We start from the raw sequence: 27,532 nt of genomic DNA, 5'->3' as shown, positions 1-27,532 counted from the left end.
TTACGCATCAATGAACATATTTTTGTCCAATCAGGGACGAGAATTTTAGTGTATCCTGGACGTGTGAAATGGCGGATTCACTTGAATATGATCAAAATTTCTAAAACAATGCCTTATTTATCGTAATGTATTTACAAACAGAAGCAAACTGGACATTTTTTGTAAAAGGTAAGACTTTTATAAAGTTTTTCAACAAATAATCAAGAGCATGTTTACTGTTATAGCTGTCAAGATTTGATAGAAATTTGTTTTGTTTACCTGTTTACAACGTCTTGTGCATGATTTGAACTTATCTCGGTGTTATTTGCTTGTTGCTGAATAGAAGTGCCATTAAACTGATTTGAATTGATATGACTCGTCTGTTAAAAAAATCGTCATTTTTACAGATATTCAAATATTTAAGTTTGTTAGCATTCAATATATATTATATATAATTTTTGTATTTCTTGGAACAAGTAGTTGGGACTGTACGTTGTACATTTTCAACAAGACATTGGTTAGGAACACTTGCAAATTCCAAGGCATGATGACATTGTAGACATTCTATGGAAAAGTTCTGCGTATTTAAAGAAGATACAGGACTAATCTCGACAAGATACTTATACCCCATTCATACAACATGATTTGCATACCTCAGTACATTTTACTATGCTCACATGTGCAATTTTTGGAGTTTGCACATGTAAATTCTGCACAGTAAAATTTACACCTGGTCAGGACTAGGTGCAAATTAACTTTTGCATACATGTTGTCGCAAATTAATAGTTTATGTGTGTAAATTTTGTCGTATGAACGCGCAGTAAATTTACTTATGTATGTATTTTGTTTTGTTTATTGCATAAATCTCCATTTTAAGTGTTGTTTCGGTTGTTTATGCATTGTTGTGTTTATAATATCAGTCTGTTAGCATGGCGACTAGAAAGCAAAACATCAAAAAACTGGATTTTTCATGGTCATCTTTGCAGTACTTCAACAACAGCTGAAAGTAATTTGAGTTTGGATAAGGGTACTGCTTTAAAGGATACGCCGGCTTGTTCTAGCAAAGTTCTTTCCACAAATGGCTTTTTCAACTCTGAAAACAAGAATCCACACTATATATATCTCCAGTGTCTTCTAAGATAAAGCTCTTTGAATGTGCAAAAACGTGCTCATCTTGCACCCTTTCTGGCAAACCTATGTTTATGCCTCCAAATTAAAAGGATATAGCTGTGGTCACGCAAACATGTGCCCTGCAGGGTTAGGACTTTCTTACAATTCAATAGTCTTCATTGGGATAAAAAAGGCATTACATTGAATATGTTACTTATTTCTTTGTTTTTAAACTTAGGCCAGGTAAAGACATATAAATTGATGCAACAGGAATTTCAACAACCCTGTTGAAAATAAGCATTTTTAAGCATTCTCGATCCTTGGCAACTGGTCCCACCATGGATTTCTAGGGGATCCGTGTTTATTTTCTATTCATGTTGTTTTGTTTGAATGTTTTAAAAAATTTATTGCCCATTTCATTCTTAAAAAATTGTGTGTGTAAAATAATGACATATACTGTTTCCATTTTCCAGTGTCTTTTCTGCAACCTGTGTGAACAGCCATCTTTTTCTTAAAACCCAACGGCTCTTCCTAGACTTTAGGACCGAGGCCAAGGCATTTTCAAATTTAAACAATGATTTTAATTAATTTTCCTTTTTTCATGTGTGAATTTTTCCTACAAATTATTACGTTTCCTGATGTGTTCTCCAAAAAGTTAATTTTATACCCAAATAGTAAAAAATAACATTTTTTCCATACAAATCCACAATTCTGAGGATCTCTTTATTTTATATGAAAATTTAAGGATTTACTTACAGTACATAAATCTCGTCTGAACGCATCGCAAATTAACTTTTACTTAGTGTGTAGATTTACTCATATGTAAATTTGCACACATAAAGCAAATTTTCTCGTATGAAAAGGGGTAGAGAACCAACAATTTTGCTGCTTCAAAGGAGTTTGCAATTTTAAAAAAAAAAATCACTGATAATGTCACATAGCTATGCTTATGCATAGCTCATGGCTTGGTCAGTCGAGTGATTTCTACTCTTCCACTTCAGTTTAAAAATGATGCATCAGATCGTAGGCAATGTATTTTGGTCAGGTTTGATGGTCTGTTGTCTTTCAAATATAGACTGTGCACATTTTCAAGTTTTCCATAATGATGGGGAAAAAACATATTTTTAAAGAGTTATACAATTGCAGCACCTGTCAAGGACTTTCTTTTCAACCATTGGGATAAAAAGTAACTTGAATATGTTATTATTTAAAAAGAAAGTGTGTACTGTGTAAAATAACTTAAATGGAATTAAAAAGCAACTTAAATAAGTTATTTAAAAAAATTGTGTGTGTAAAATAACATATGTTATTTGTCTTTTTAGCAACCTGTGTGAATTATCGTCTCTGACTGATAATGTAAGCTAATCTTAAGATTTATTTACATGTATTAGCTTTAAAAAGATAGTTCTGATGTGTTCTCCAATTTCTTAAACATTTTAATATGCAAATGGCTGCAATATCAGAGAGAGTATGCAGGCTTCATTCTTTAAAAGTAGAGAACCACTCGCTGCTTCAACAGTTTCAAGGTAAAAAAAAAAAAAATGATAATGTCACATTTGACCTGTGATCTTGGGCAATATTTTCTCCTTCAGGTCCAACAAATCATATATTGCCCTCATATTAGGCTCATACCCAGCCAATAACTGTATACGAATCTGATATCTGTAATGATTAGAAAAAATAAATAGAAAATATTAATCTTTTTGGATACAAAAGAGTCTATTAATTTTTTATTTGAAATAGTTAGATTGAATAATGAAACATTTTAACATGCAAATTGATATCAAATATGCAGGCCACAGAGACCAAATGTGAACCGACAAGACAAGGGGAAATGGAGAGAAAATGGATCATTTTTAGAAGATTTTAATACTCCAAAGAGAGGGCAAGAGAATGAATATGACAGGTATAAATATTACAATAAATTAGATAAAAGTTTTAAAAAAAAAATATGCCCTTCAACATGTACAATATTCCTACTCTATTTTGTAAAGTAATATTTTTAAGCCAGAAAATTGTGTGAATACTATTGAGTGTTGATTTTATTACAGACTCGGTGCAGAGTGTCTGGGGTTCAGGGGACAAGGCAGGGACTCCTCCCTGGGGCTGATTCCAGTAGATGCAATGGGTGGTATGAACATTATCATGATTATGAAGATATGTTTGTAAATATTGTATAAAAAGATATTTTTTCACATTTTGTAAATTTTTTATTTAACAATCAAAAGTATCTGGAGAGAGAAAAAGGAGAGAGATGATTGGTCTTTATAATTATTTAAGAATATTCATTATTTTGATACAAATCCTGCTTAAATTTTATATGTACACATTTTTCATTATTAATTCTTTAAAATGAGGCACTAATCAACATGATCAAACATAAAAATCATATATAATGTTTGAGAAAATTTTTTACAAGGTACATATTTATAATGCCTACAATATTTTGTAAATAATGAATTCTCATGTGTATGTCTGCTTTACAGATTTATCTGCTAGTGTTCTGCAGTTGTCAGAAGAAAAGTTCTTCAATTCAGATACTGCCACAGTGAAAAAGATACCATCTTCTCCAAAATCAAGAGAACCAGCTGTAATATTTAACTCCAGTTCAAGTTACTTTGTTAAAACTGACATTTTTTAAAATTCAGACTGATGATGGAAATTGAAAGAAAATGAGATTTTTTTTAATCCAAAACTTATCTGTGAAATAACTTTTTCAGGGGGTCTTAAAACAGAGTTTGTTCCCCACCATGTCAGCTGGACAAATCTCGGGGATCATTGCGGAGGAGGAGGGGGACGTGACAATTCCAGACATCCAGTTTCAGGAGGGGGAGCTAGAACAGCTGGATGAAGACTTTGACCTAGATGTAACAACCAATGAGAGTGCTCTAGAGTATGCTGGGATACCTAATCCAGATCAATCTGAGATGATGCTCCATACCACCAGTGATAACACAGCAGGTTACAAGTAGTCGAATTAAATGGCATTATGTGACCTTAGCTGTGAAATTTGAATCAAACTCTTAAAACTTGTATTCTATAACATAACAAACAAAAACCAAATTGATATTGTTATATCATTTTAAGTTTTTTTTTATATTTTATCCTGTTTTAAAGTTTATGCTCCTCTACCCTCAATAAAAATATATCAGAAATTCTCCATGTTATTCTTTTTTCATTAACAGGTGATGACATTTGGAACTCTGTATATTTGAAGTCTGGCTCCACGTTTTCTCGGTTTGTCACGGCAGAAGAGGCAGAAACCTCAGATACACAGGACACCTCTAACTTACCAGGGGCAGCGGGGAATTCTGAGAGAAGATACCCTAGTCTCAGCAAAGTCACACTCTTTGATGGTACATCTAATTAAAGTCTAAATAAAAATTAACCCTTCTGATCAATTTTAGTGCCTTGCTGGACTGACTGAAGGCATCTAGTATTAAACTGACATGTCTTTCTGGATCTATTGGTCCCAAAGAAGTGAAAGTGCTAGGTGTATAAATACATGTACATGTACTTAAGTCAGAATTTTCACATTAGGAGGCATATGATTTTTATGCCCTTTAATGAATATGGATGGGGCATACAGTGTTTGTCATGTCAGTTTTTTGTCTGGTCTGTCCATCACTCACTGGATTAAGCTTAGTTTCAAAGAAAACATTTTCAGCAATCGTCCTTATACAAATTGTTGAGAGCTATTCAATTGTGACCTTGATCTTGCACTATTTCTCATTTGCCTCAATCAGAAGCTAAGAACATGTTTACATTTCTCTTTTCATGTAGCATTGCTTATGAACCTTGGACAGGACATTCATGTCTTATGGACATATTTCTATTTGTTATCAAAGCTCAGTGTTTTCCCTAAGAACCGGCTACCGGCCAAATTGACCTCCTCAATTGACAAAAATGCTGCTTTGAAATAAAAAGTTGTCGTAAGGTCCACAGAGATTCTGTTCATAAACCTCAGCCCCTAGCCTGTTATAACTGATCTCTAACCCTTTACTTTGAAATAAAGGAAAACTGCTGAAAGCTGAGTATATTTTGCAGATGCTGGAAGCTCTGAGGATGTAAGCCAGCCATTATCAGCCAGGACAAGCGCTCAGTATCCCAACCTTGCAGCTGTAAGAATGGACAGTGAGGTAAAATTCATTTGTTCGCTCATTCTTTTGTTTGATTTGAGACAAGAGGATTATTTAGTTAGCATTCATATTTTTTTGTATACAAAGTGATACATTTATGAAAATGTACTTATTAGGGCCCTGCAAGGATTTGCGGGTGCCCTAAAGTAATCACTCCGTCTGTTGTCTGTACGTTGGATACAAATATTCTGTTTTTCAAAAACTTTTTTTATGGTTGCCCATTTCAAATTTGGTATGGTAGGAAAGAAATACGTATTATGATGCTAAGTTTGGTTCTCTATGTCTTCTGGTTTGGAGCTGGGGTGGTGGGGTAGATTCCTTAACTATGCATAAGAATAAATGGGTAAAGAGAGATAACTGCTGAGAATGTTACCATTGTAAACTGGGAAGGCTGTGCAATTTGTTCTTTGAGATTAATTAACCTTCCACATGAAGAAAATCCTTAGCATTATCTTTATCTGTCACATTGAGATTAATTACTGTATTGCCTCAGTCTGCAAATGAACTTTGTTTTGAAGTTAAGGTCAATTTTGAATGATGTGTACATTCTCTGAAATATGGATTTAAAATAATGTTGTTACTTATAATCTTCATATATTTAAAAAAATGTAATCAAGTAAAACTCTCATTCATTGAGCTGCACCCTTATGTTTCTACCCCTCAGCGGGGCCCTTGCTGACTGGTCAGTTTTCTAGTTGATAAATTTATAATCTTCAGAGTTTTGTACATTGAATAATTTTCTATGTTTCAAAAAAGAGCTTTTGATAAATTAAAAAAAAATAAATGTCTCATAATTTCAGCAAAAAGTAAGCATTACCCATTATTATTTAGGAAGAAAAAAAATGTAATTCAGATTTTGATATTTTCTTTCAGGTGTTTGATCAGTCTGTAGATGTGGACAAAAGTATTTCAAAAAGAGGCTCTGGAGCAGGTCAAAGTGCAGACTTGGAAGTTAACACACCAAAGAGAGGTTATTCTATCCCTCATTCACCCTTCCTGTTCTTAAAACATTTATTCACATACTGTAAACCAACTTTTATTCGTGTGTGAGAAATTTTCACAGGCTTGGCGAGAGCCTCATCATTGCAAATATTTCTTGCCACAAACCTGTCCATACTTGCCAACTTCCAGCATGTAAAAATCTGGTCATGACCAGATTTGGAAAGTAAAAAATCTGGTCATAACGCGTAACGACATTCACGGCATATTTACCATGATTAAATTTTATACATATATAATTATACAAAGTATTTGTGTATTGAGAATTCTTTTATTGAAAAAGGCTTTAACTTGCAATGACAAAGAATTCATACATAATTTGATTAATAAATTTACATGTTAAAAAAGAGAATTGAAGGTTTCATATTTCAGTATTGATCTGAAGTTAGTGTAATTTTTTTTTGAAAGAAAAAGCCTTTTCAGTTTCTGCTAAATTTGAAAGTATACCAATTTCAGTTTTGAAGTTATTTTTCCTCTCTCTTAATTAATTAACTACTGCAATTATATTAGATGTGAAGTTAGGCCTACACTGTCTTCGATCACTTTATTTTATCTAGAATGAATTTCTTTCTCCAAGATTCCTTGATATGTACATAAATATTGTTTCTCTTTTTCTTGGTTCAATCCGAGACGTTTGTTTGGTTCAGTTTGTTCCTGCTGGCCCTGAAAACGATCTACTCTAGTTCTATCGGAAGCCATTTTAATTGACTTCAAACATTGAATTGTCAAAACAACACCCAGTTAATTGTATACACCTGCACTGACAATTAATCCATGGGCATTGTTTACGTAGATCTAAGTTTGGGTTGTAACTGGAGGTTAAAAGTGCAACCTAATTTACGAACCAAATCCGGAAATCGGGAGATTTTCGGGTTTGTCGGCAAAAATCGGGTGAAAAGCATGACCCGCTGGGTCATAAAAAATAATCGGGTTACGGGTTGAAAAATCGGGTGTGACCCGACGAAATCAGGTGAGTTGGCAACTATGAATCTGTCCTTAAAGTCTCTGTGTCTATTAACCCCAGAATCCAAAAAACGCTTGATTGCGAAAATTAATCGTCGCAAACTAGTTTACCCCAAGTAAATTGCGAAATAATGAGGTGGCAAATAAAAGTTGGTTTACAGTATAATTCACATATTATTGACATATTCACATATAATTGTGAATCATAGATGAAATGAAAGTAAAGGTACAAATATTGTTTCGTTAAAGTTATGATTATTATTGTGTATAATGCCATTTTTTGTAACATTGTTACAGATATGGGGGCAGTAAATGGCGGGACTGAGAGTGTGTCCCTGTCTATGAGGTACTCTGCTGAGGGGGATGTGGTCAACTCACCTGACAGGACAGGTGGGAAAAGTTTTCCACAGAATGAATCGGATTCAGAAGAGTAAGTCGTGTGCAGCAGTAAATGTGTATAAGTGGAATTCTCTTTATAAATGCTTCAGTTATTGAGATCATTAGTTTTTAGAACCTGTGTGGAAGATATGTTCATTTTACTTTATCAAGGGAAAGAGCGGTTCCTGCACAGGCAAAAAGTTCTCCCGCAAAGGAATTCCTGGATACCTTTAAAGAAAGCTTCAAATCTCCCACCCACAAAAGCAGAAACCTAGGAGTAGAACCAGGGGTACATGTTTTATATCTCAGATACATGTAAATGTTTAATAAATACAGTTGTATTTTAGAAAGTTGAATACTAATGACGATACTCAATGTGTGTTTGTTAGTGATATGTAATATTGCCTGGTTGGGATTTCAGGAACAGAGAGTTAAACCAATGGGGGATGATCTGCTGACAGAGAAAGGACCCAACAGATACCAGGAACAACAGGTGAAAGCTTATCTTTATTTCCTTTGTCCTGAGTGTTTATTGATTAATTTATTTTATGCATTTGTTACTCTTAAGTGTCACATTTAATCTATTTTTCACATTGAATCTTAATTTTTATTTGAACTACAAAGAACTTTTTTTTCAAGATCATCTAATCATTTGAGCAACTTTTCATGGTTGAAAACATACAGAATTGATATGATCACATGAAAATATGAGTGTAATCTACTTGTATTTTGTTCGATGTAAATACTTACATTTAACAAAAAAGTTTATAAATGTTTAAAAATTAGGAGGTAGAAAAATGTGAAGAAGATCTCCCTTCTCAGCTGAATTCCATGTACTTCAAGCCTTCCTACACAGATGCCTCCCTTCCCCAGGGGCAGAGGATGGACACCACAGATGACATTTTTGGGGGTACATTTAACCCAGAAACCATTGAGGTGTTTGAATCCCCAGGGGACAGACTGGAGGCCTCAGGCTGCAATGTTGACGATGTTCAGGTTGGTAAATCTTTGTTTTGTAGTGAACTATTTGTTTTCAATCTTTGTGATCATACACTTAATGCTGTATGATCATTATAGAGATTGGAGAATGTATAGTTGTTGATAAAACTGTAATGCATATAATTTGAAATTATTTTTGCATTGTAAGCATGCATTATATTGGGATGAAGTTGAATTTAAATAATATCAGAGGTTCATTTAAATACTTTGTTTCAGCAGGCATTAAGCAGTCCATTTGACGGTCTGGAATCCTCTTTTGGATCCTTTGGACTGAACAAAGAGGCTAACACCGAAGAGTCTCAGAACAATGTCAATCAGTGGTTACAACTCAATGCCAGCCCCATGAGCACTCGAACTCGAACCAGTGCTCAGTCTCAGGCCAGCCAGAGACTCAGTTCTCTGTCAGGACAAAGTCCAAAAATCAGTCAGGAATTTCCATGGAAAAATCTTTCTACAGCAGGAAAAACAACCAGTTCAGCAGACATCAAACATTATATGGGGATTAAGAATTCTAAGTATTGGTGATGTGATAATGGTATGAAGATTAACTTAAATAATGTCCAAAAAAATATTTTAAATATATTTACTACTAGGTAACCAGAGGTTCATGTAAATACTTTGTTTCAGCAGGCATTGAGCAATCCATTTGATGGTCTGGAATCCTCTTTTGGATCCTTTGGACTGAACAAAGAGGCTAATAAAGCACAGTCAACCAGGTTATAATAGATTTGCTCAGTCTCAAGCCATGTTCTTTCAGGACAGAGTCCAAAAATCAGTCAGGAATCCAGTAAATCTCTACAGCAGGAAAAACATGCATGTTCCTTTATGTACAATGTGATAAATTGATTTCTTTCTAAATTAACTTAGCAATAAAGCATAATATTAAAAATAGAGGAAAAGTTTTAACAACATGCATGTTTCTTAATGTTCAGTATGATATGACTTCTTCTAAGGCAGTGCATAATAAATCAAAACAAAGTCCCTTTTCAGAGTGAACACCCCAGCCTGCCTGAGAGGTTTCCAGATTCTGATAATTATGTGTTTATGGAGCCCAGACTGAGTCAGTACTATGGGACAGACAAGTCAGCATCTGTTAGGAGGAGCTTCCCAGAAGTCTCTTTGTCACAACCAATCAAAGCTCAGTACTCACCCAGGCTATCCAAAAGTCAAGGTAAAAGTAAATGTAAATCGAAACTAAATGAATGGTTACCAAAAAAACCCGATCATTGTTAATGAGATGCCTGTTTATCAAATTTGAGAATATTTTTAATAATACTTTGCAACTTTAGCTTGGTCAACATAAGGTGTTTTGGGGCATAATTTGTAGGTAAACAAGATGAAAAACCATATTTTAAACTGTCATTTTCAATGAAAAATTAAGAAAACCAGTCATGAACATAGTATATAAATGAAAATGTCTTCAGAGATACAGTCTCTCAGAAACAGTAATTTGTATCTTCTTGGACTCTTCTCAAAATAATATCAAATTTAATATAGGTATCGGGATTACTTTTCATATGATATCAAATTGAATGTTATGAAAATACCCTATTTTCTACATAATTCTGCCAAAGTGGTAAAGTACAGGAAAAAGAAAGTTGAAGTTGATTATGACATCAATAGATCTGCCTCCTAAAAATTAGTCTAAAGTCATTTTCTAGATCTTGAACTTAATGAGATGCTTGCCTAGCAATTTGCTTTAAAAATTATAAGAATGTTTACATTCAACATTTTTGTATAAGGATGTCTCTGGGGAGATAACAATACAAACAAATTTTTATATGTGTGTATAATTACAGGAACAGTTTGCCAAAATATTTTGATGTCATGGCTGAATATTTGTCTGCAGTAACTATGACTTGCTAGCAATTTACTTTGAAATGTGCAACGTTATTATATGAACAAGCAAGAATACAAACAATTTTTTATATGTGAAAGGGAATCAAAATATTTAAGGGAATAATTGCATCAGTAAATGGCCTTGCTAAAAGTTAATGCATCAGATGTACATAATAGAAGGACATGTATATACATGAATGTATAAACAAAGTGTAAGGTTGCTGTACAGATAAAATCCCTTTTGTAGATGCAGCTAAAGCCATGCTGGATGAGGATGAAGAACAGTTTGAGAAGGAGCATGTGTTTAGAGAGGTATCTTTTGAAAGAAATTGCCCTCTGATTTGATCAAAATTTGTTAATTTCATGAGGAAGAGAGTATGTCACATTGTGCAAGTAAAACAATAATTTATATCCTGATAGATGTTTAAAAATGATACCTTATTTCTTAAATACATGTACTCTATTGTGAAAGATGATTTAAAAATATATTTATATTGAATTCACACTTACAATTCATGTCTTTTGAATACATCTATAAAAGAAATAAAAAAAAAGCAAAATATCATATGTACATAATGATGTATTCTATTGTTAAAGACAATAATTAAAAAAACAAAACAAAACAGGTACAATGAACATTTTTATATTGGATTCACACTTACAATGAGGTGATTATGATTTTCTGAAGTTTAAAAACTTTATGTCTTAAACAGATGTGATGAATTACATTTAACATTTTACTTCAGGATGCAAAGATTGTGACCCCTGTTGGTTCTCCAGATTCGTGGGGATATTCCAGCAAAATGTCCATCTCCTGTCCCTCATTCCTGAAACCTGAAAATGGAGAAGACCTCAGGATATCTATCGGAACCTTCATGAAAAGTCGCTCGGGTGCATTAGGGTGTCTAGGAGGGGAAGGCGAACATGAAAGGGTGAGTAGTGTTTCAAAATTCTGAGTTAAAACTATACAAATAATCCTAACAAATCAATTGTAAGTTTCAGCATTCTAAGAGTTGTATGCTAAAAAAAGTTATGAAACAAATTTTATAGCATAATTGTAAGCATTATATCACTTACACCTACTTTCAGCCTGAATTTGGTATGAAAATCAAAACACCACCCCAGAATAGAAAACCAATGGCGCTGATTGAAGCTTCAGGAGAGTATGAATCAGAGAGAAGTCCTCAAGCGTCAAAGTGTAGGACAGAGGGGGTCGGCAATGAGGATGGTATGTACAGTACACGTGTACCTGATTGTACAGTTGTGTTTAAAGTGCATAGATACATAATGTACACAGTAAAAAAAATCAAACTCTGGAAAAAGTAAGCACACAGTGGGCATTGCCAAGACAGGGCATTTTACATCATGTAATGTTTTTCTATTTTACTCAATATTGGTTAAAATACCTCTTTTCATTTTCCTACAGTAAAACCATGGTTTGTTAATTTCAAAATCTAAAGAAAATGAAAATTTTGTTGCTGCAATCTGTCCTACAAAAATTCAAAATGTTGTTTCCAATTTTAAATGGAATCTGTCTTTTTGTGTCAATATGTACATGTACATGTTCATTCCATTATTTTTTCAGAGGACAGAACTCTTTTGGATGATGCAGTGACCCTGGCTGATCTAGAGCCCTCCCCGGCATATCAGGAGAGCAGAGAGTCCCAGTCTCAGTCACCAGGGAGTAAAATCCCAGTGATGCAATTATCAGCTGAGCTGTCCAAGCTACAGGACTCTCTTAGGGATTCTGATGGTACAAAAAAATCACAGGATCTCAAGTATTTGTTTTAAAAATTTCTTTCAAATAAATTCAGGGGAAAAACTCTACTGTATACAGAGGCTATTTACTTGCAATAAAAATTCGCCCAATCACAGTTTTGTTTAAGATAAATTGTACTATATTCTTTAAATTCCTCAAAAAACTTTTCCTAATACTATATATTGGACACTGACACTGAACATACAATCTGATTTGATAGAAAATATAGACAAAGGTGTTAATTTTAAGCTTCAGGAGTACTAATACTTCATAAAAATCTCTTTCAGATTCTCTCAGTATAACCTTGCTACATTCCTTGCTACAATCTGTGCCAAAGGACACCAGGCCAACAGAACTATCTAAAATGGTCATGGCATTGTCTCAGAAATCTTCCAAATCCATTCGTCATCCTGTTAATAAAGCCACCAAACTTCCCATCAGAAGAGGATCAGATGTGATAAACAAGATCAAAGGGTCGTCTCCAAGGAAATCATCACAAGACTCGCCTGAACACGACAGCAGCCAGAATTCACACTCCTTTACTTCTAAAGGTTCAGATCCTCAGCGAGTAGATGAAACAGAGCTGAAGAACATTCTACATAAAACGAGGCCTGACGGTGAGGAATCTGATGTGTCCCTGTCTCCTATCAGTAGAAGTAACAATGTGACGCCTTCAGACGTTATGTTAAAAACTTCCTGTCATAGTGATACTGTAGAGGCCAGTGATAGAGGGGCTGTGTATGCTAGCCATCAGATGGATAAAGTTCCACAGTATAATGTATCACACCTGTCCAACCACAGTAACCAAGGGTCTAGGGGCAGTATGTCCTCACCTCATAGTCGTGGAGGAAGCCATAGATCATCTCAAGAAAACATCCGCCTGCCTTCAAGTGTGCCAATCAACACGTCGGATTACAGAGAGAGATCCAGACATAGCAGTGCTAATAGTGAATCCAGAGAGAATCGGATTAGATCTCCACATGGTAATGCTAAAGAAGACCTAACAGGTCATCATATTCCAGACGGCACAGACTACAGTCTTAAAGCAGATTATCCACATCAAATTAACATGGGAATGTCAAGAGAAGACTTGGTAGGCACGGAGGATATTCAGCTTGCAGATTCAAGGGGCTTTGATCTCATTGCCAGTGATATGGGACTTGAGACCAACTCTAAATATCAATACCAGAGGATCAGTAGAGACTCCAGTGATCAAAGAACCAGGGAAAGAAATAAAAGTAATCATCACTCAAGACATGATGATGACATTGATAACAGTGACAGATATTATGATGTTGATGAGAATTATAACAGTGGTAGGAATTCTAATACAGCTAAGAAGTATGAAGTGCAAGAAGAAGAGATTTCTGAAGGTGCATACAACAAAGAAAATGTATCTAATGTTCAGAAAATTCAGGAAGACCGGGATTTAATGCCACCCCCACCTGTTCCAAGCTTTCACCATAATCTTGTTCCACATCACAAAACTTCAGATCCACCCATGCTCCTTACAAGACAGTCTCTGTTAAAAAGCAGCTTTGCTCAACAGTATCTACCACCTCCTGCCACCAGGAAAATTTTATCCACAAAGCAGTTTTCTCAGTCTCATGGGGATATTTTTACAATGAGGCAAGACCACCCACCTACCCAAGACCATGCAATGAATAAGAAATTTTCTCATTCACAAAGTGACATTCAAGAACACAGTATAGCCGATCTTAGTCAGCACAGTTTAGTGACCCCAGACCAGTCGAGACATCGAAGGATTCTGTCTGAACCAATGACTGATGGCAGGAGACTGGCAGACGAGGCCAGTATGTTCAGACAGCCCCCCGCGTACCACAGCACTCCATTCCAAAGGGATGCCACCAATATGTCAGAGACGCAGTTTTACGAGTTAAACCACTCCATGCTGTCTGTTGTGGATGGAGAAAGGACTCTTGGTGAGAAGGATTTTAAACCAGGTAATACTCTACAGAACTTTCAATTTTGACAGATCTTTTAATGTAGAAGTCATTCAATGCTACTTTTTTCCCTTGATTTTCAAGCCAAAACCACATCCACCATACCAGAATACACTGGACTGGCTGCCATTAAGGCTCCTGAGATCCTGGCGTTCCCAGATGTTTGTTGTGTGGGGATCTCCGTAAAGACCACCCTCCCACTGACCAATCCGACCAATCGCTGGCTGGAGTGCATCCTCCAGATCCGACAACTATCCATGGACGGGCAGGCAGTGGGCAACAGCATTACCGTGCCATTCGAGATGAAGCAGAAGGTGATCATAGAACCCAACACCATGGAAAAGATCGAGGTTTGTTATATTTGATATCTTCATCAGTACCAGGGGTATTTAATCACTTTGTCTAGTCAGGAAATAAGATGTATAATAGGACTCAAAAGTAAAGATTTGTTATAATCTGACATTTCAAAAAAATACGTGTATATCAGAGATATAGCTTTAAGAGCTTAGATACTATTTTTAGCTCACCTGAGCTGAAAGCTCAAGTGAGCTTTTCTGATCACATTTTGAAACTTTTCACATTTTCGACTTCTTTTCAAGAACTGCTGGGCCAATTTCAACCAAACTTGCCACAAAGCGTCCTTGGGTAAAGGGGATTCAAGTTTGTTCAAATGAAGGGCCACGCCCTCATTCAAGGGGAGATAATTGGGAATTAATGAAAATTTGGTGGTATGTTTTAAAAATCTTCTTCTCAAGAATCACTGTGCCAGGAAAGATGAAACTTATGTGGAAACATCCTCAGGTAGTGTAGATTCAAGTTTGTTCAAATCATGACCCCCGGGAGTAGGGCGGGGCCAAAATGGCCGACCAAAGTTTTACATAGAAAATTATAGGAAAATTCTTAAAAAATCTTCTTCTCAAGAATAGCAAAGCCATAATTGATCATATTTATATGGAAGCATCCTCAGGTAGCGAAGGTGTCATGACCCCCAGGGGTAGGGCGGGGCCAAAATGGCCGACCACAGTTTTACATAGAAATATATAGGAAAATTCTTTAAAAATCTTCTTCTCAAGAATAGCAAAGGCATGAATGGTCATATTTATATGAAAGCATCCTCAGGTAGTGTAAATTCAAGTTTGTTCAAGTCATGACCCCCTGGGGTAAGGCGAGGCCAAAATGGCCGACCAAAGTTTTACATAGAAATATATAGGAAAATTCTTTAAAAATCTTCTTCTCAAGAATAGCAAAGTCATAAGTGATCATATTTATATGGAAGCATCCCCAGGTAGTGAAGATTCAAGTTTGTTCAAATCATGTAGGGCGGGGCCAAAATGGCCGACCACAGTTTTACATAAAAATATATAGAAAAATTCTTTAAAAATCTTCTTCTCAAGAATAGCGAAGCCATAACTGATCATATTTATATGGAAGCATCCTCAGGTAGTGTAGATTCAAGTTTGTTCAAATCATGACCCCCGGGGGTAGGGCGGGGCCAAAATGGCCGACCACAGTACATAGATATATAGGAAGATTCTTTAAAAATCTTATTCTCAATAATAGAAAAGCCATAATTGATCATATTTATATGGAAGCATCCTCACGTAGTGTAGATTCAAGTTTGTTCAAATCATGACCCCCGGGGGTAGGGCGGAGCCAAAATGGCCGACCACAGTTTTACATAGAAATATATGGGAAAATTCTTTAAAAATCATCTTCTCAAGAATAGCAAAGCCATGATTGGTCATTGGACTATTTTTGGATTTAAACTTTTCAGTAATAAATCAATTGCTTCTTCTTACTAGCCACAGTGCTCAGGTGAGCGATGTGGCCCATGGGCCTCTTGTTTAACTTGAGCACTCTATGTTGTGATGAAAGAGAAAGGTGTCTATTGATAAGGATTTCAAGCCAAGTAATATTCTTAGATATTAGTGGGAATCATCATGAATCCTTGCTGATGTATGAAGACTGGCAGTATAGAGTAAATTGTTGATGCATGTATGTATTACAGATTAGTATTTTTGGCATTGCAGGTAATATTTATTCCTAAATTGGCTGGTGCTTATGTAGCAGAACTGTTGATCCATTCCCACAGATTTACACAGGATAGAGCGACAGGATCTACATCTTATCCCACAGTGGTCACAATCCAGGCCATAGCAGAAAAACCCAAGATTGAGGTAACTTAGAACGAACCACACTGGTTTAACTGTCTAGACTTAGAGAAATGTCTTAGTAGATGCTCTCACAGTGTATCAATTTCATTAGAGGCTGTTATAAGCATGTAACACAATGTTAAATTTTGACAGGTCCATGGGTATGGTTTGGAGAACCGGGTGCTGAACTTTGGGCAGGTGACCTGGGGGAGCTGTAAATCCCTGACCCTGGGGATTGTTAATTACGGACAAGCCTCACTCCCACTCAGGCTCTCCATCTCTTGTGTAAGTATAGGATATTTTAAACTAAAGCAGGTTGTTTTTAATGTGTATGTAATAATTGTTGACATGTGCATGGGAAAGAATATAAATAATGTTTACCAAAACTGTTATGTTTTATGCATGAATCCTATGCATGAACCTTTCTTGTAAACTTGTCTTCATCCTTTCTTCATTTTAAATGACAGAGGACAGAAGGAATGTTTTTAATATACATGATGTTAAAATACAGAAATGTTAATAAAATTTTAATATATAAAAAAGGTTCGTATTTCATTTTGTTCACTGAAAGCTTTTTGCTTCAAGAAATTACTTTATTCTCTGAACTATATGATTTATCTAATTAACAAAGAATGAGGTAGACTAAAGGCCCCTTTTTGGTCCATACTGCATATGATATTAATTGAATTTATTATTGATTCTGATGTAAGTATTATTTTCGTTCAGAAATACAAACTATAATTCAGCTATTTTTATTTTTATGTCAAAAAGGGTCTTTACTATACCTTGTTCTTAGTCGTACCAGTTAATGTAAAACAGTAAATATCTTTGTCTGTGTGATTGATACCTTTGATCTGACAAGAACTGTTTATATTCAATGATTATAATTAAACCTGCTGTTGCTGGTGATTTTCAGACTAAGAACCTTGGCGTTGTAGGTATCTTTAGTGGGTGCTGCACTTCTCTGTATTGTACACTCATCATATTTACCTAGCATTTCATTGTATACTTCCCTTCCCTCATCATAATGTGTGATGCGTAACTGAATTTTGAGATTCTTATATTCTAAGATTTGATTAATATAAATGCTTCAGCAGCTTTGATGTTTATTTCTCTGTACCTTTCCTGATAAATTGTCTTATAGTTTCAAGTTAAAAAAATGTTCGTAATTCTTGTACAACTTTTACATATAAATAGCAGTTCATTAATTTATGTCTATTGATGGAACATTTCATTCAGAATTTCCTTCTTCACATTTTTTTTTTCATTTTAAGGTTGTCTAATCCAACACAAACTTGAGAAGCACTAAAAAAATACATATTAAGCAAATTTTCAAATAAAGAAATGACTAATAACACACAAACTAACAATTTATATTTAACTTTATGGAGAGTGTCAATGTTCTTCCTAGCCTTTGTCAGCATTAACTTTTCTGTCAATTAAAACTGATTGTAAGTGATATGGCAATTAATAATGAATTTGTGTGTATCTCTGACAGAATAACATCCCTTGGCATTGCTTCTCCTTTGATCGTAGTGGACAGAATTCCACTCTGGGAGATATCTCCATCATCTCTAGGAGTAGCCGCCCACAGTCGCCTGCATTAGGAAAGACAGTAGTCACACTGTGCATCCCGGGACGGTCAGCAAAGGATTCTGGGATCACGGAACAGGAAGTCAGAGTCTGGTGTCGACCACCAGACAAGAGAATAGACAGAGGTATCTTATCGTACTTTTAATACACCCCTAAAGTTGAATTCTGCTTAACATCTCCTCTGCTTTTCTGATTAATGAGAAACTTTTATGCTAGCTTTAATTGTAAATTGTGAACTCTATTGATTTTATTCACAGCATTGGCTCAGAATCCTCCTGATGAGATGACAGCACGGATTGACATTGATGTGGACACGCCCACTGCTAATATCCCTCCCCTTAGAACAATAGACTTACAAGCCATAGTGGGGGTAGCGAGGCTTCACATCCCTAAATACCTGGAAATGCTCAAGTTAGAATCCACAGTGAGACAGGCTGCTAGGGATTCTATAGCATTGAAGAACTACGGGAATATAGATCTAAATGTGTCCCTGAGTATTCCAGATCATGAGGATGTTTTCAGAGTCCGTCCAAAACAAATCACAATCCCTCCGGGACAGGAAAATGAGGTGGTGGTAGAGTTCTTTCCCTTGGAATCAGAGATAAAAGCACTAGAAAGGTAATTTTATATTATATTATATTTCCCATTAAACATGAATGTACTTCAATAAAGGAGCAAAGAAATGAGCATATTTTGTGAACAGAGCTTTCATTAAAGGAAGGGTATACATGTACCTGTATTTCAAACAAACAAGACGTATTTCTAAAAATTCTTTCCCTTGGAATCAGAGATAAAAGCACTAGAAAGGTAATTTTATATTATATTATATTTCCCATTAAACATGAATGTACTTCAATAAAGGAGCAAAGAAATGAGCGTATTTTGTGAACAGAGCTTTCATTAAAGGAAGGGTATACATGTACCTGTATTTCAAACAAACAAGACGTATTTCTAAAAATTGTGAAAGGATACACTTACAACTCAGAGAAAAATGTTCAATAAAAGCAGAACAGCATTTATGTACCTATCTATGAAACAAACATTTCATTATCAGTGGTCTTCATTAAATGACTTAAACTTATTCTGTGTAGCAGGTCTTTGTTCTATATATTTGTCGATTGTTGTTACAGTGTTCTGTTGATGAACGTGGAGCCTGATGGACCCCTGTATGAGCTCCCTGTTCTGGGTAGTGTGGTGACCAAGAGACAGTCCACTCCTATAGTCCTCAGTGATCGATGCTTCATCTACTTTGGTGGTGTGGGTATTGGAAAAGCTATGTAAGCATATCATATTAAACAGGTTCTGTAATGTAAATCTGTGTACTTAAAAATCATGAATCTAAGCACATAAAATTTACAGTTTGTCTCTCTCTCCTATCTTTCCAGTTTTAAAATATTAATGCATTTACATGTTTAATATATCATTGATTACTTAATACCTAAAAGTGTTTATCATTCCAGGGAAAACAAGTTCCGGTTGAAAAATCAAACACAGTATCCTCTGAAATTAAAATTGGAAGTTCGAGATGAAGCACACGTTTTCAAGGTAAAATATTCCCTCTTGTATCAGATGCGACTTCTGTTAGACTTTGTTCTTTAAAAATGGAGAAGCTTTATTAAAAAACAGTACATGAAATATTTTTCAAACATTATTAGATGTATGTATTGAGAAAACGCTCATGTATTTTATATAAAGCATTAAAACTTTGTCCTTTCAGCTGAGAACCTCCTCCATTCAGTCTAACAGCCTGACAGAGATCAGAGACGTCATTATCCAGCCCCTAGAGACCTACCCTGTGTATGTCACCTACTCCCCACTCACAGCTGCACTGAACTCTGGCAAAGTTGTCATCAAACCTTATGACACGGCGTACAAGTTCTCGGTAGGTCATTTTAGATCTAAAAAGTTAAATTCATATCAGTAATGCACTGTGTCCTATGAAAATACTGTAATCCAATTATTAATTGCAACAGCTTTTGAAATCTATCTGAGACAAGCAATTATCTTGATTGAAGAAATATTTTACATGAATAAACAAGTTTTATTTGTACAACATACTATTGTCACATTTATTTACTGTATATGTGAGGTGTAAGATGAAATCATATTTATTTGAATATCGTAGATCCCTGTGTCTGGTTATGGAGGAGTTGGTAAGCTGGTAGTGGAGGGAGCCAGTATTGCTGACATGAACAGATACTGTCTGGACATGGGGGATATATCACTAGGTCAGGAGACTGGAGAAAAAATCATCGTACGGAATGTCGGCTCAAGACCTGTCTATGTCAAACTGATGGCCTACACAGGTTTGTTTGATTAGAAAATGTTTCCACATTTATCTTTTGGAGTAGAGGGAATTATTCCCCCAAAAGAAGAAGTGAAATCACAGTGTGATGTACTTATAGTTTTACGTCTGTGTCATTTCAGGGTCAAATTGCAGAAAGGATAATATCTCTAGTAAAGTATTGGTTGAACCCAGCGAGTTTGTCCTTGAACAAGAGGGAACAAAGGTGTGATTATAACTTTTATTAAATCACAGTTTAGATCAATGAACTTTGCTATCTTGAATACATAAACATGCAAGTATCTTAAATACCATGGTTTCATAGAAGTTATGTGGAGTATCAATCACTTTTCCTTATGAATTTTACCCACAATGGCTCAAATCCCTCTGATACATGTATTTTGAAGGGTATTTTCTTGGTTCCATTAAGTTTGAGATATTGAAGTTGGACTGTATACATATTTACACAAGTAATTTTGTTTTATTGTCAGTCTGTGATAATTGTGTTGAACCCCTCTGATCGAGAGACATCACTGTGTACCAACAGCAAACAAATTGTGTCTACAGTAGTGGCCTTCTACGGAGATGAAATCTCCAGGCAGCGATTTATAAGGTTTGGATATTACCAGTTTACATCAACTAAATGTCTTATTATTTAACACGATTCATGAATTCTAAAAAATAATACACTTTTTAAGACTTACTAGATAGTTCTTTAGGCTATCTAAATTTAATTCCTTGGTTCTCAGGCCAATTTTCTCCAAAACAGATGCGGGAGGGCGGCATTTTATTTTTCATTTTATTGACAATAAAGTAGATGAGGGAGGTTTTTTTTTTAATTTTAATTTCCGAATTTTCTTTAACATAAAGATAATTTTTTAATCACAGATATACTTTTCATTTCTGGTCAAATTCTCTGCCTTATCCATTGCTTAACAGTGTGTAAACATCGTAGGTAATGTCCTCAAATGTATTTTCAAACGAAGTAGCCAAAATCTCATTGTAAATGGCTACCGGAAGTGATATTTGAATACTAAACTACGAAACAAATGAGGGCGGAATTTTTTTTCCCGGATTGGTCTCCGCAATACCCACTTTTTATTTTTTAAAAAATACAATAAAATCGGCAATGCGGCTACCTCTAAACGGATGCGCGCGGGCCTGAGAACCAAGACTTCAATTTTATTTAGCCTTACTAATCCTTTTTTTCCTTATTAGGGCCTTGAGTTCTTCAGCAAAACCATACAAACCCAGCTCTTCTATTGATTCATTATCTCTGTCACTCAATCTGAATCACAGCTTCCCAGACGAGAACTTGGTTCCAGAATCTTCAGGTATTATCTTAAATAGAATTAATTTATAGATGTATCTCTTTTGTTTTAGTTTATTCCTTTCCTTTCTTCCTTTCTGCCTTATTTTAAAGTTTACTCTTGCTTTTATAATTTTTGATAGTAATGATTCATTGAGGACTTCTCTCATTTTCAGTGCCCCAGGAAGTGAACATGAACTCCCTGGTTGACACATTTTACAACACCATGTCCAGGCTATATATAGCTCTTGTGGGAGCACCCTCAGAATTCTCCCTCACAAAAACGCCCCAGATCCACCATGCTGGTAAATCTCCCATTAGTGTTAAGAAAGGTTTGAGAACCAGTGGTAGTCTGACTGGAATACCCTCAAAAGATCCTAACAGGTAGGTGGAACTTCAGCAGTTCTTGTTAGTATAGTTTTTATGCATAGATTAATATTTCTTATGTTAAATCATGTCTATTCAAATCCATTTCTAGTCTTGACCTAAGTTCTGTAGTCAGTGAATTCATATCTTTCTGTGTGAAGATGAAAAATAAAGAATCAAAGTCGATGCAAAGAGATTCAACAGTAATAAATGGAATTTTTTGCAGGTGTATATCTCCCCATAGTAACACCACCCCTCTACACAACTCTCCTTTGTTTGTACCAGAGGAAGATGACAAAGACTGGACAGTGAAACCTACACAACTCATCTTCCGTGTCTCCAGTAAGCCTACGTTTCTTCATTAATCAACAGAGATACAATAGCTTAAGTAGTTTGTAAACATTCAAACACAATTTGACCATGTTCAATATTTTTGCTAAGGAAAATGATTTAGTAAAAACACTGCTTATGTAATATAAACTTGTGTTACCGTATAATCCCTATTAACCGCCACCTGCCCCTATATTTTGTCAATTGTCAGGAAATAAGGGCCCCCTGTACACTGTTTAATATCATCTAGAATCGTTTCAAAAGTCTGCCAAAATTTGAAGAAAGTGAAAATGAAGCTTGACTATTATCCAATTTCTTGGCTGAAAATGAATAATTTAGCATAATTTGGGTGGATTATCTTCACTTAAAGTAAAGTTAGACTTTATTTTAGTGGTTCTTTGATTTTTTTTTTTTTCAAAAATTTCTTGAAGTTAAAATATGATATTAGATATTATAAAGAGAATATCAAAATAACCACCCCCTTTTAGCAATTTTCTAAGCACCCGGGGCGGTTAATAGGGATTATATGGTACATGTATTTTCTTTTAGAAGATGGAAAGCTTCCAATTCTGAAGTTTCAGATCAGTAACTTTCAAAGCAAATCAATGTCGTAAGTACAACATCAGAAAATATTTATATTTGCAAGTATTTTTTCTTGCAGAACACTATTTGAACAATGTAGGTTTATCTCTATATAGATATAGGTTTGTCAGATGACAACATATTCATTGTTGAATCTTGAAAAGGTCAACTGATTTCACGGGGACATACATATAATTTGTCAACATGCTCGTAACAGGTATTTATTCACGTAGTACAAACATAAACTCAGAAATTGCACCACCTTTATCCTATATTCACCATTTATTTTCTGTAGGTATGAGTTGACATGGCCAGGCCAGAAATTGAAATTGACTCCAGAGGGCGGAGTTGTAGGACCAAAGTAAGCATATTTGAGCTAACATCACTGAATTAACATGCATTGAAAACTTTCATTATATGTACATGTACTTTGTTGCAATACATAAATTCTTTATTTTCTATAATGTTCCAGGGACAAAGTGACAGTGTGCATCAGTCCGAGTCCAACTGTGTACAAGTTAATCAATGAACTTCCATGGAGCGGATGTGTGCATGTCTCCTGTGGTCAGAAAACCAAGGTTACTTCATTACATTACATATATAACGAAGAGAAAAAGTTCCTCACATTTAAATAAAGAGCGTAGATTTAATGTTTGAATTTTGCAACAATGTATTACTTTGCTATTACAGAAGGTGCAGGTCCAGATAAGGACGGAGTTAGAGGACAGTCAGCCGGCCCTGATCCAGACCCTTGTCCCAGTGTTCAGACCCACCGTGGGGCCCACGATCAGTCTGCCCTACGAGTCTAGTGTAGGGAGCATGATGCAGACCTCAGCTCATAAGATAGAGTTCCCCATCACCAAAGTAGGAGAACAATCAGGTATTGGAACTCTTCTATTACATCTGGATAGTTTTGTATTGAATTTGGTTTTCAAAAGCAATGTTTCAAAGAAAACTGAAAAGTATAGATAATGTTTGTTCAAGTACATGTGTTTCACAGTGCTTAAATTAATTTCTCAGTAATGAAATACTTGTAGAGACCAGCTTTGAGCTGACTAACACCTCTGATGAACCCATGCAGTGGATTGTCTCTTCCTTTGCCCCTCCATATGTCAAGGTACAGTGTTTGGTTTCTAGTACTTCCAGTGTATTTTAATTTACTGATATAATTCACTTTCACTTAAAACAAATTATCTTTTGATATTTAAATTCACAGAACACCAGGCACTGTCTTTAAGTAAACATTGCTTAACTATTTTAGAAATATTCAGTTTATATTTTTTTAATATTTATCAATATACAACTGGTATAACTTGTACCTTTTGGGTACTCAGTAAATTGTCATTTTGCACTACTTTTCACACCATACTTTTTTCATATATGTACAATATATGTTTTTTGAGATTTTTACGCACTGTTCACTTAAACTTCACAGAAAACACTCATATTTAAGTTTTCTATGTACAGTAATACTTGTTTTATGTCAGTACTGTCACTATAACTTTGAGCAGGGGGCAGACAGTACTAAGGATGTTTTCCGAGTCATGTATAAAGTTTTTGACTTCACCATCAAGTCAGGCAGTTTACCACCAGGAAAGAGTACACAGGTAGACAAGGGTCAAAGGTCAAGCCTTTGTGTTACAACTGATGAAATATAAATTTAAGATCAGTCATTCATTGTTTGGTATAAGAATCCTTAAAGAAGCAGTTTATTGTATTTTCCATTAATGTTCTTTAACATTCCTGTGACCAGAATTGTATGTATCAGAAATTGATGGGAGAATTATTTTGATTAATGTAGGTAAATGTTGAGTTTATGCCAAGATCCAAAGGAACATTCACACAACACTGGGATGTACAAAGTGCAAAGGATAAACCAGTCCGATTGCAACTCACAGGGGAGGTAACGTAAAAGATTTCTTGTTTAACTTTTAATATTTAACTGGAAAGTAGATTTATTATAGTGCCCAACAGAACATTTCAGAAAGTTACAAAACAATGAAAAACTGGAGACCAACACCCTGAGGTTTAATTTGCGGAAGATTCCCACGTGTGGATACCGAAAGGTATTCAATAGGGTCTGTAACTAAAGTTATGAATTAAAAGATATAAAACAGATCGCCAAAACACTTCGTGAGAATGCAGCAGTAAATTTATTTGATTGACCGGTTTCGACCAGGGACGGTCGTCATCTGTTTTATATCTTTTAGTATTTCAGAAAGTTGTAAAAATTATCTGTTTTGCAGAGCATGGCTAATGATGATGTGCCGGGGAGTCAGTTGTCTTCATACAGAGAGGACATGACAGAGAGGTTCCAGGAAACCGGACACAAAACTCATAAAAAGTATGATTTCTGGTGTTAAGATTTATAAATATCTGAACTTTAAAGAAATGAGTCAGTGTTAGATTATATATGCATGAACAATGCAAGGAAATAACTGTTGCCAAGAAAATCCTGCAAAAATTTGTGAATAAGATGTTTATATTGTGTGTATCAATATTTGTTATTTTGAGATGTTTGTTTGATATTGTCAGGATTAAGGATGATAGGCCTGTGATTCTGAAGAATGAGGAGCTAGGTTTCCTCCCTTGTTTAGTGGGTCAGTCACAAGTGGCCAAGTTACAGATCGCCAACAACTCCACATCCCCCCAACCAGTAAGTCATCAGATAAACTGTGATATTGTAAGGTTTATTAGTAATATTTAAAATAGTTCTGACATCAGACTACTACATGTAGATACATATATTGGACTGAATAGTTCTCTCTTCTATTCATACTTTCTGTGGTAATAAAATCACTAGAAAGTGTGCATTATCTGGGTGGGAGAATTGTACTCAAGTTATTTTCTAATGTTGACATGCAAATAGCAATTGATTTTGTCAACTTTAAATATAGTGTCAGAAGAAAAGGAGTTTTTTTATGGAATGATGAGATGCATTTAAGCCTCATTCATCTTAAATTGTGTCCATATAAAATGATGTCATTCTATCATCATATGTGTATTTTTCCACAGATAGAGGTGATACCCCCACAGCCACCATTTTATGTGAAGCATATGAGATTCGAAGTAAAGTAAGTGTGATCAGCATGTAACATCTACCCAATAAAAAAAATGTTTGTGCATTATGAGAGCAAGTGTTAAGTATTCATATCAGTTAAATTTCCACTGGGCATAAAAGCAAAAATGACAAAAGAGGGGAAAGAGGTGGGGTGCAGCCATTTCCAGAGAATTTAAAAAAAAAACATGATGTGTTTAAAATGCACCACCTTTGATGTTTACATACATTTTATACATGTAGTTAATATTATACGTATACATGTTTATTTGTACAGGAGTAAGAAGTACCTTATGCTCCCTGTGGAATTTCGACCTTCAGAACCAAACAATTATGAGGGACTGATCGTGTTAAAAACTGGAATGGGATATAGTTTGAGTGGCAAGTTACTCGGTCAGTGTTCATCATAACAAGCTCAACAAAGATATTAGAGGGAGATAAACAGAACAGCCGGTTATACATACATTGTGGGAATTTTTAAATGTGTTTTATAGAAAGGCTTTTGTCTCATTCTTCCATTGTAAATTATCGATTTAATATACTTACATGTATATATATTTGAGAAGCTTTAAGACAGATGTGGATAATATTACATGGATTTGAATCATGGATTACCAAGTTCATTTGTTAATATGAATTATCCATTTTAGGAATATTTTTTCAGTACAATGAAATTAATATAAGATATTGTGTAAATAACCTCTCAGAAAACAGCATCAGCTGAACTTTGTATTACTTGGTTTGTTGATGACCTGTGTATACATGTATATATCATTTAATATGATTGGTTTGGCAGCTTTCAATATGCTCTATTTGCTACTTTCAAATCTGTTCTCTAGTTTCTCCTTTACTTCAGGTGCTGATTATAATCTACTTTGCATTTAAATATTTATCTAGAATTAGAAGCATAATCTTTTTCTTTCAGTTATTCTTTTTAAATTATTATTTTGTTAATGCTCTATCCTTTAGGTTGTAAATCTTAGGATATAAACATGTACATTGTATTTATCTTTTGATTTTCTTTATATATATTTGATTACATTTTCTTGGACAAAATTACTTTCAAAATGCTTGATGTTTGTTTAAACATGAAAGCAGGATAGTGATAGGTTCTGTGATAAAATTGGTGCTTCATAAGTGAAGGCATTTACATTTTCTAATTAAAATCCTAAAGAGAGAGATAGAGAGTGAGAGAAAGAAAAAGAAAGATAGAGGGAGATATTGTGATACTAAATTTAATTTTTCTGAAAAATCGGTCTAGTATTGTCTAATTTTCTTAGTAAACCTTCATGTGTTCACAGATCGACATACCTCAGTGATATTCAGTATTTTGTAGGGTAGAATCAGTTATATTTATAATGGATACAATAATTTGATTTGAATAATACAGATATTAATTGGACACCAGTCATTAGGTGTCTGTTCAGCCATCTATCTCCATGGTTACAGTAAATGAAATAGACAAGAAATGGAATAAGCAAGGGAAAGCAGAATTCTAGACTAACAGTAATATTTTTTCTTAGCTAGTCCTTTCAATGTATGAATGTATGAAAAACTAATGGATATAAAATGTGGAAACTTATATGTTGATCTGAGATCTCTAAATGGTTAGTAATAAAGGACTTATTTATCATAATATTTAAAAGAGAAGTGTAGTTAATGACACTATGTAGAACATGCTTGTATATTTATAAGGTTGAAAGATTGAAAATAAATAGAATTATGATT

At 34.8% G+C, this 27,532-nt stretch overlaps 1 protein-coding gene across 1 annotated transcript; it reads left to right on the top strand.

The window, feature by feature from the left end:
• Positions 1 to 1,222: 1,222 nt before the first annotated feature.
• Positions 1,223 to 27,532, top strand: LOC134232561 (centrosomal protein of 192 kDa-like). Its single transcript, XM_062714551.1, has 46 exons — positions 1,223 to 1,236; positions 2,553 to 2,615; positions 2,885 to 2,995; positions 3,141 to 3,220; positions 3,576 to 3,679; positions 3,810 to 4,050; positions 4,275 to 4,445; positions 5,137 to 5,228; positions 6,102 to 6,198; positions 7,488 to 7,620; positions 7,740 to 7,857; positions 7,990 to 8,061; positions 8,355 to 8,564; positions 8,787 to 8,979; positions 9,325 to 9,401; positions 9,558 to 9,738; positions 10,654 to 10,718; positions 11,153 to 11,338; positions 11,496 to 11,634; positions 11,992 to 12,159; positions 12,453 to 14,129; positions 14,214 to 14,479; positions 16,160 to 16,306; positions 16,436 to 16,567; positions 17,781 to 18,000; positions 18,133 to 18,493; positions 19,006 to 19,152; positions 19,336 to 19,420; positions 19,593 to 19,757; positions 20,001 to 20,181; positions 20,303 to 20,385; positions 20,651 to 20,772; positions 21,378 to 21,493; positions 21,645 to 21,852; positions 22,061 to 22,176; positions 22,714 to 22,774; positions 23,042 to 23,107; positions 23,219 to 23,324; positions 23,437 to 23,626; positions 23,784 to 23,863; positions 24,258 to 24,353; positions 24,548 to 24,649; positions 24,993 to 25,090; positions 25,282 to 25,402; positions 25,762 to 25,820; positions 26,082 to 27,532. The coding sequence occupies exons 1-46, from the start codon at positions 1,223 to 1,225 to the stop codon at positions 26,212 to 26,214; spliced, it is 7,653 nt and encodes a 2,550-aa protein (XP_062570535.1). The 3' UTR covers positions 26,215 to 27,532.

Source organism: Saccostrea cucullata, unplaced genomic scaffold (genome assembly GCF_032062105.1).
Source record: "Saccostrea cucullata isolate Sc308-1 unplaced genomic scaffold, CSIRO_AGI_Scuc_v1 ctg60, whole genome shotgun sequence".
NCBI lineage: Eukaryota > Metazoa > Mollusca > Bivalvia > Ostreida > Ostreidae > Saccostrea > Saccostrea cuccullata.
Note: the sequence above shows the minus strand (reverse complement) of the source record. Positions and strands in the feature narration are given on the sequence as shown.

Coding starts and splice junctions, on each gene's coding strand:
- LOC134232561 (XM_062714551.1), top strand. Junction 20,182..20,302: donor CAAACTGATGGCCTACACAG/GTTTGTTTGATT, acceptor GTGTCATTTCAG/GGTCAAATTGCAGAAAGGAT. Junction 25,091..25,281: donor GGACACAAAACTCATAAAAA/GTATGATTTCTG, acceptor TGATATTGTCAG/GATTAAGGATGATAGGCCTG.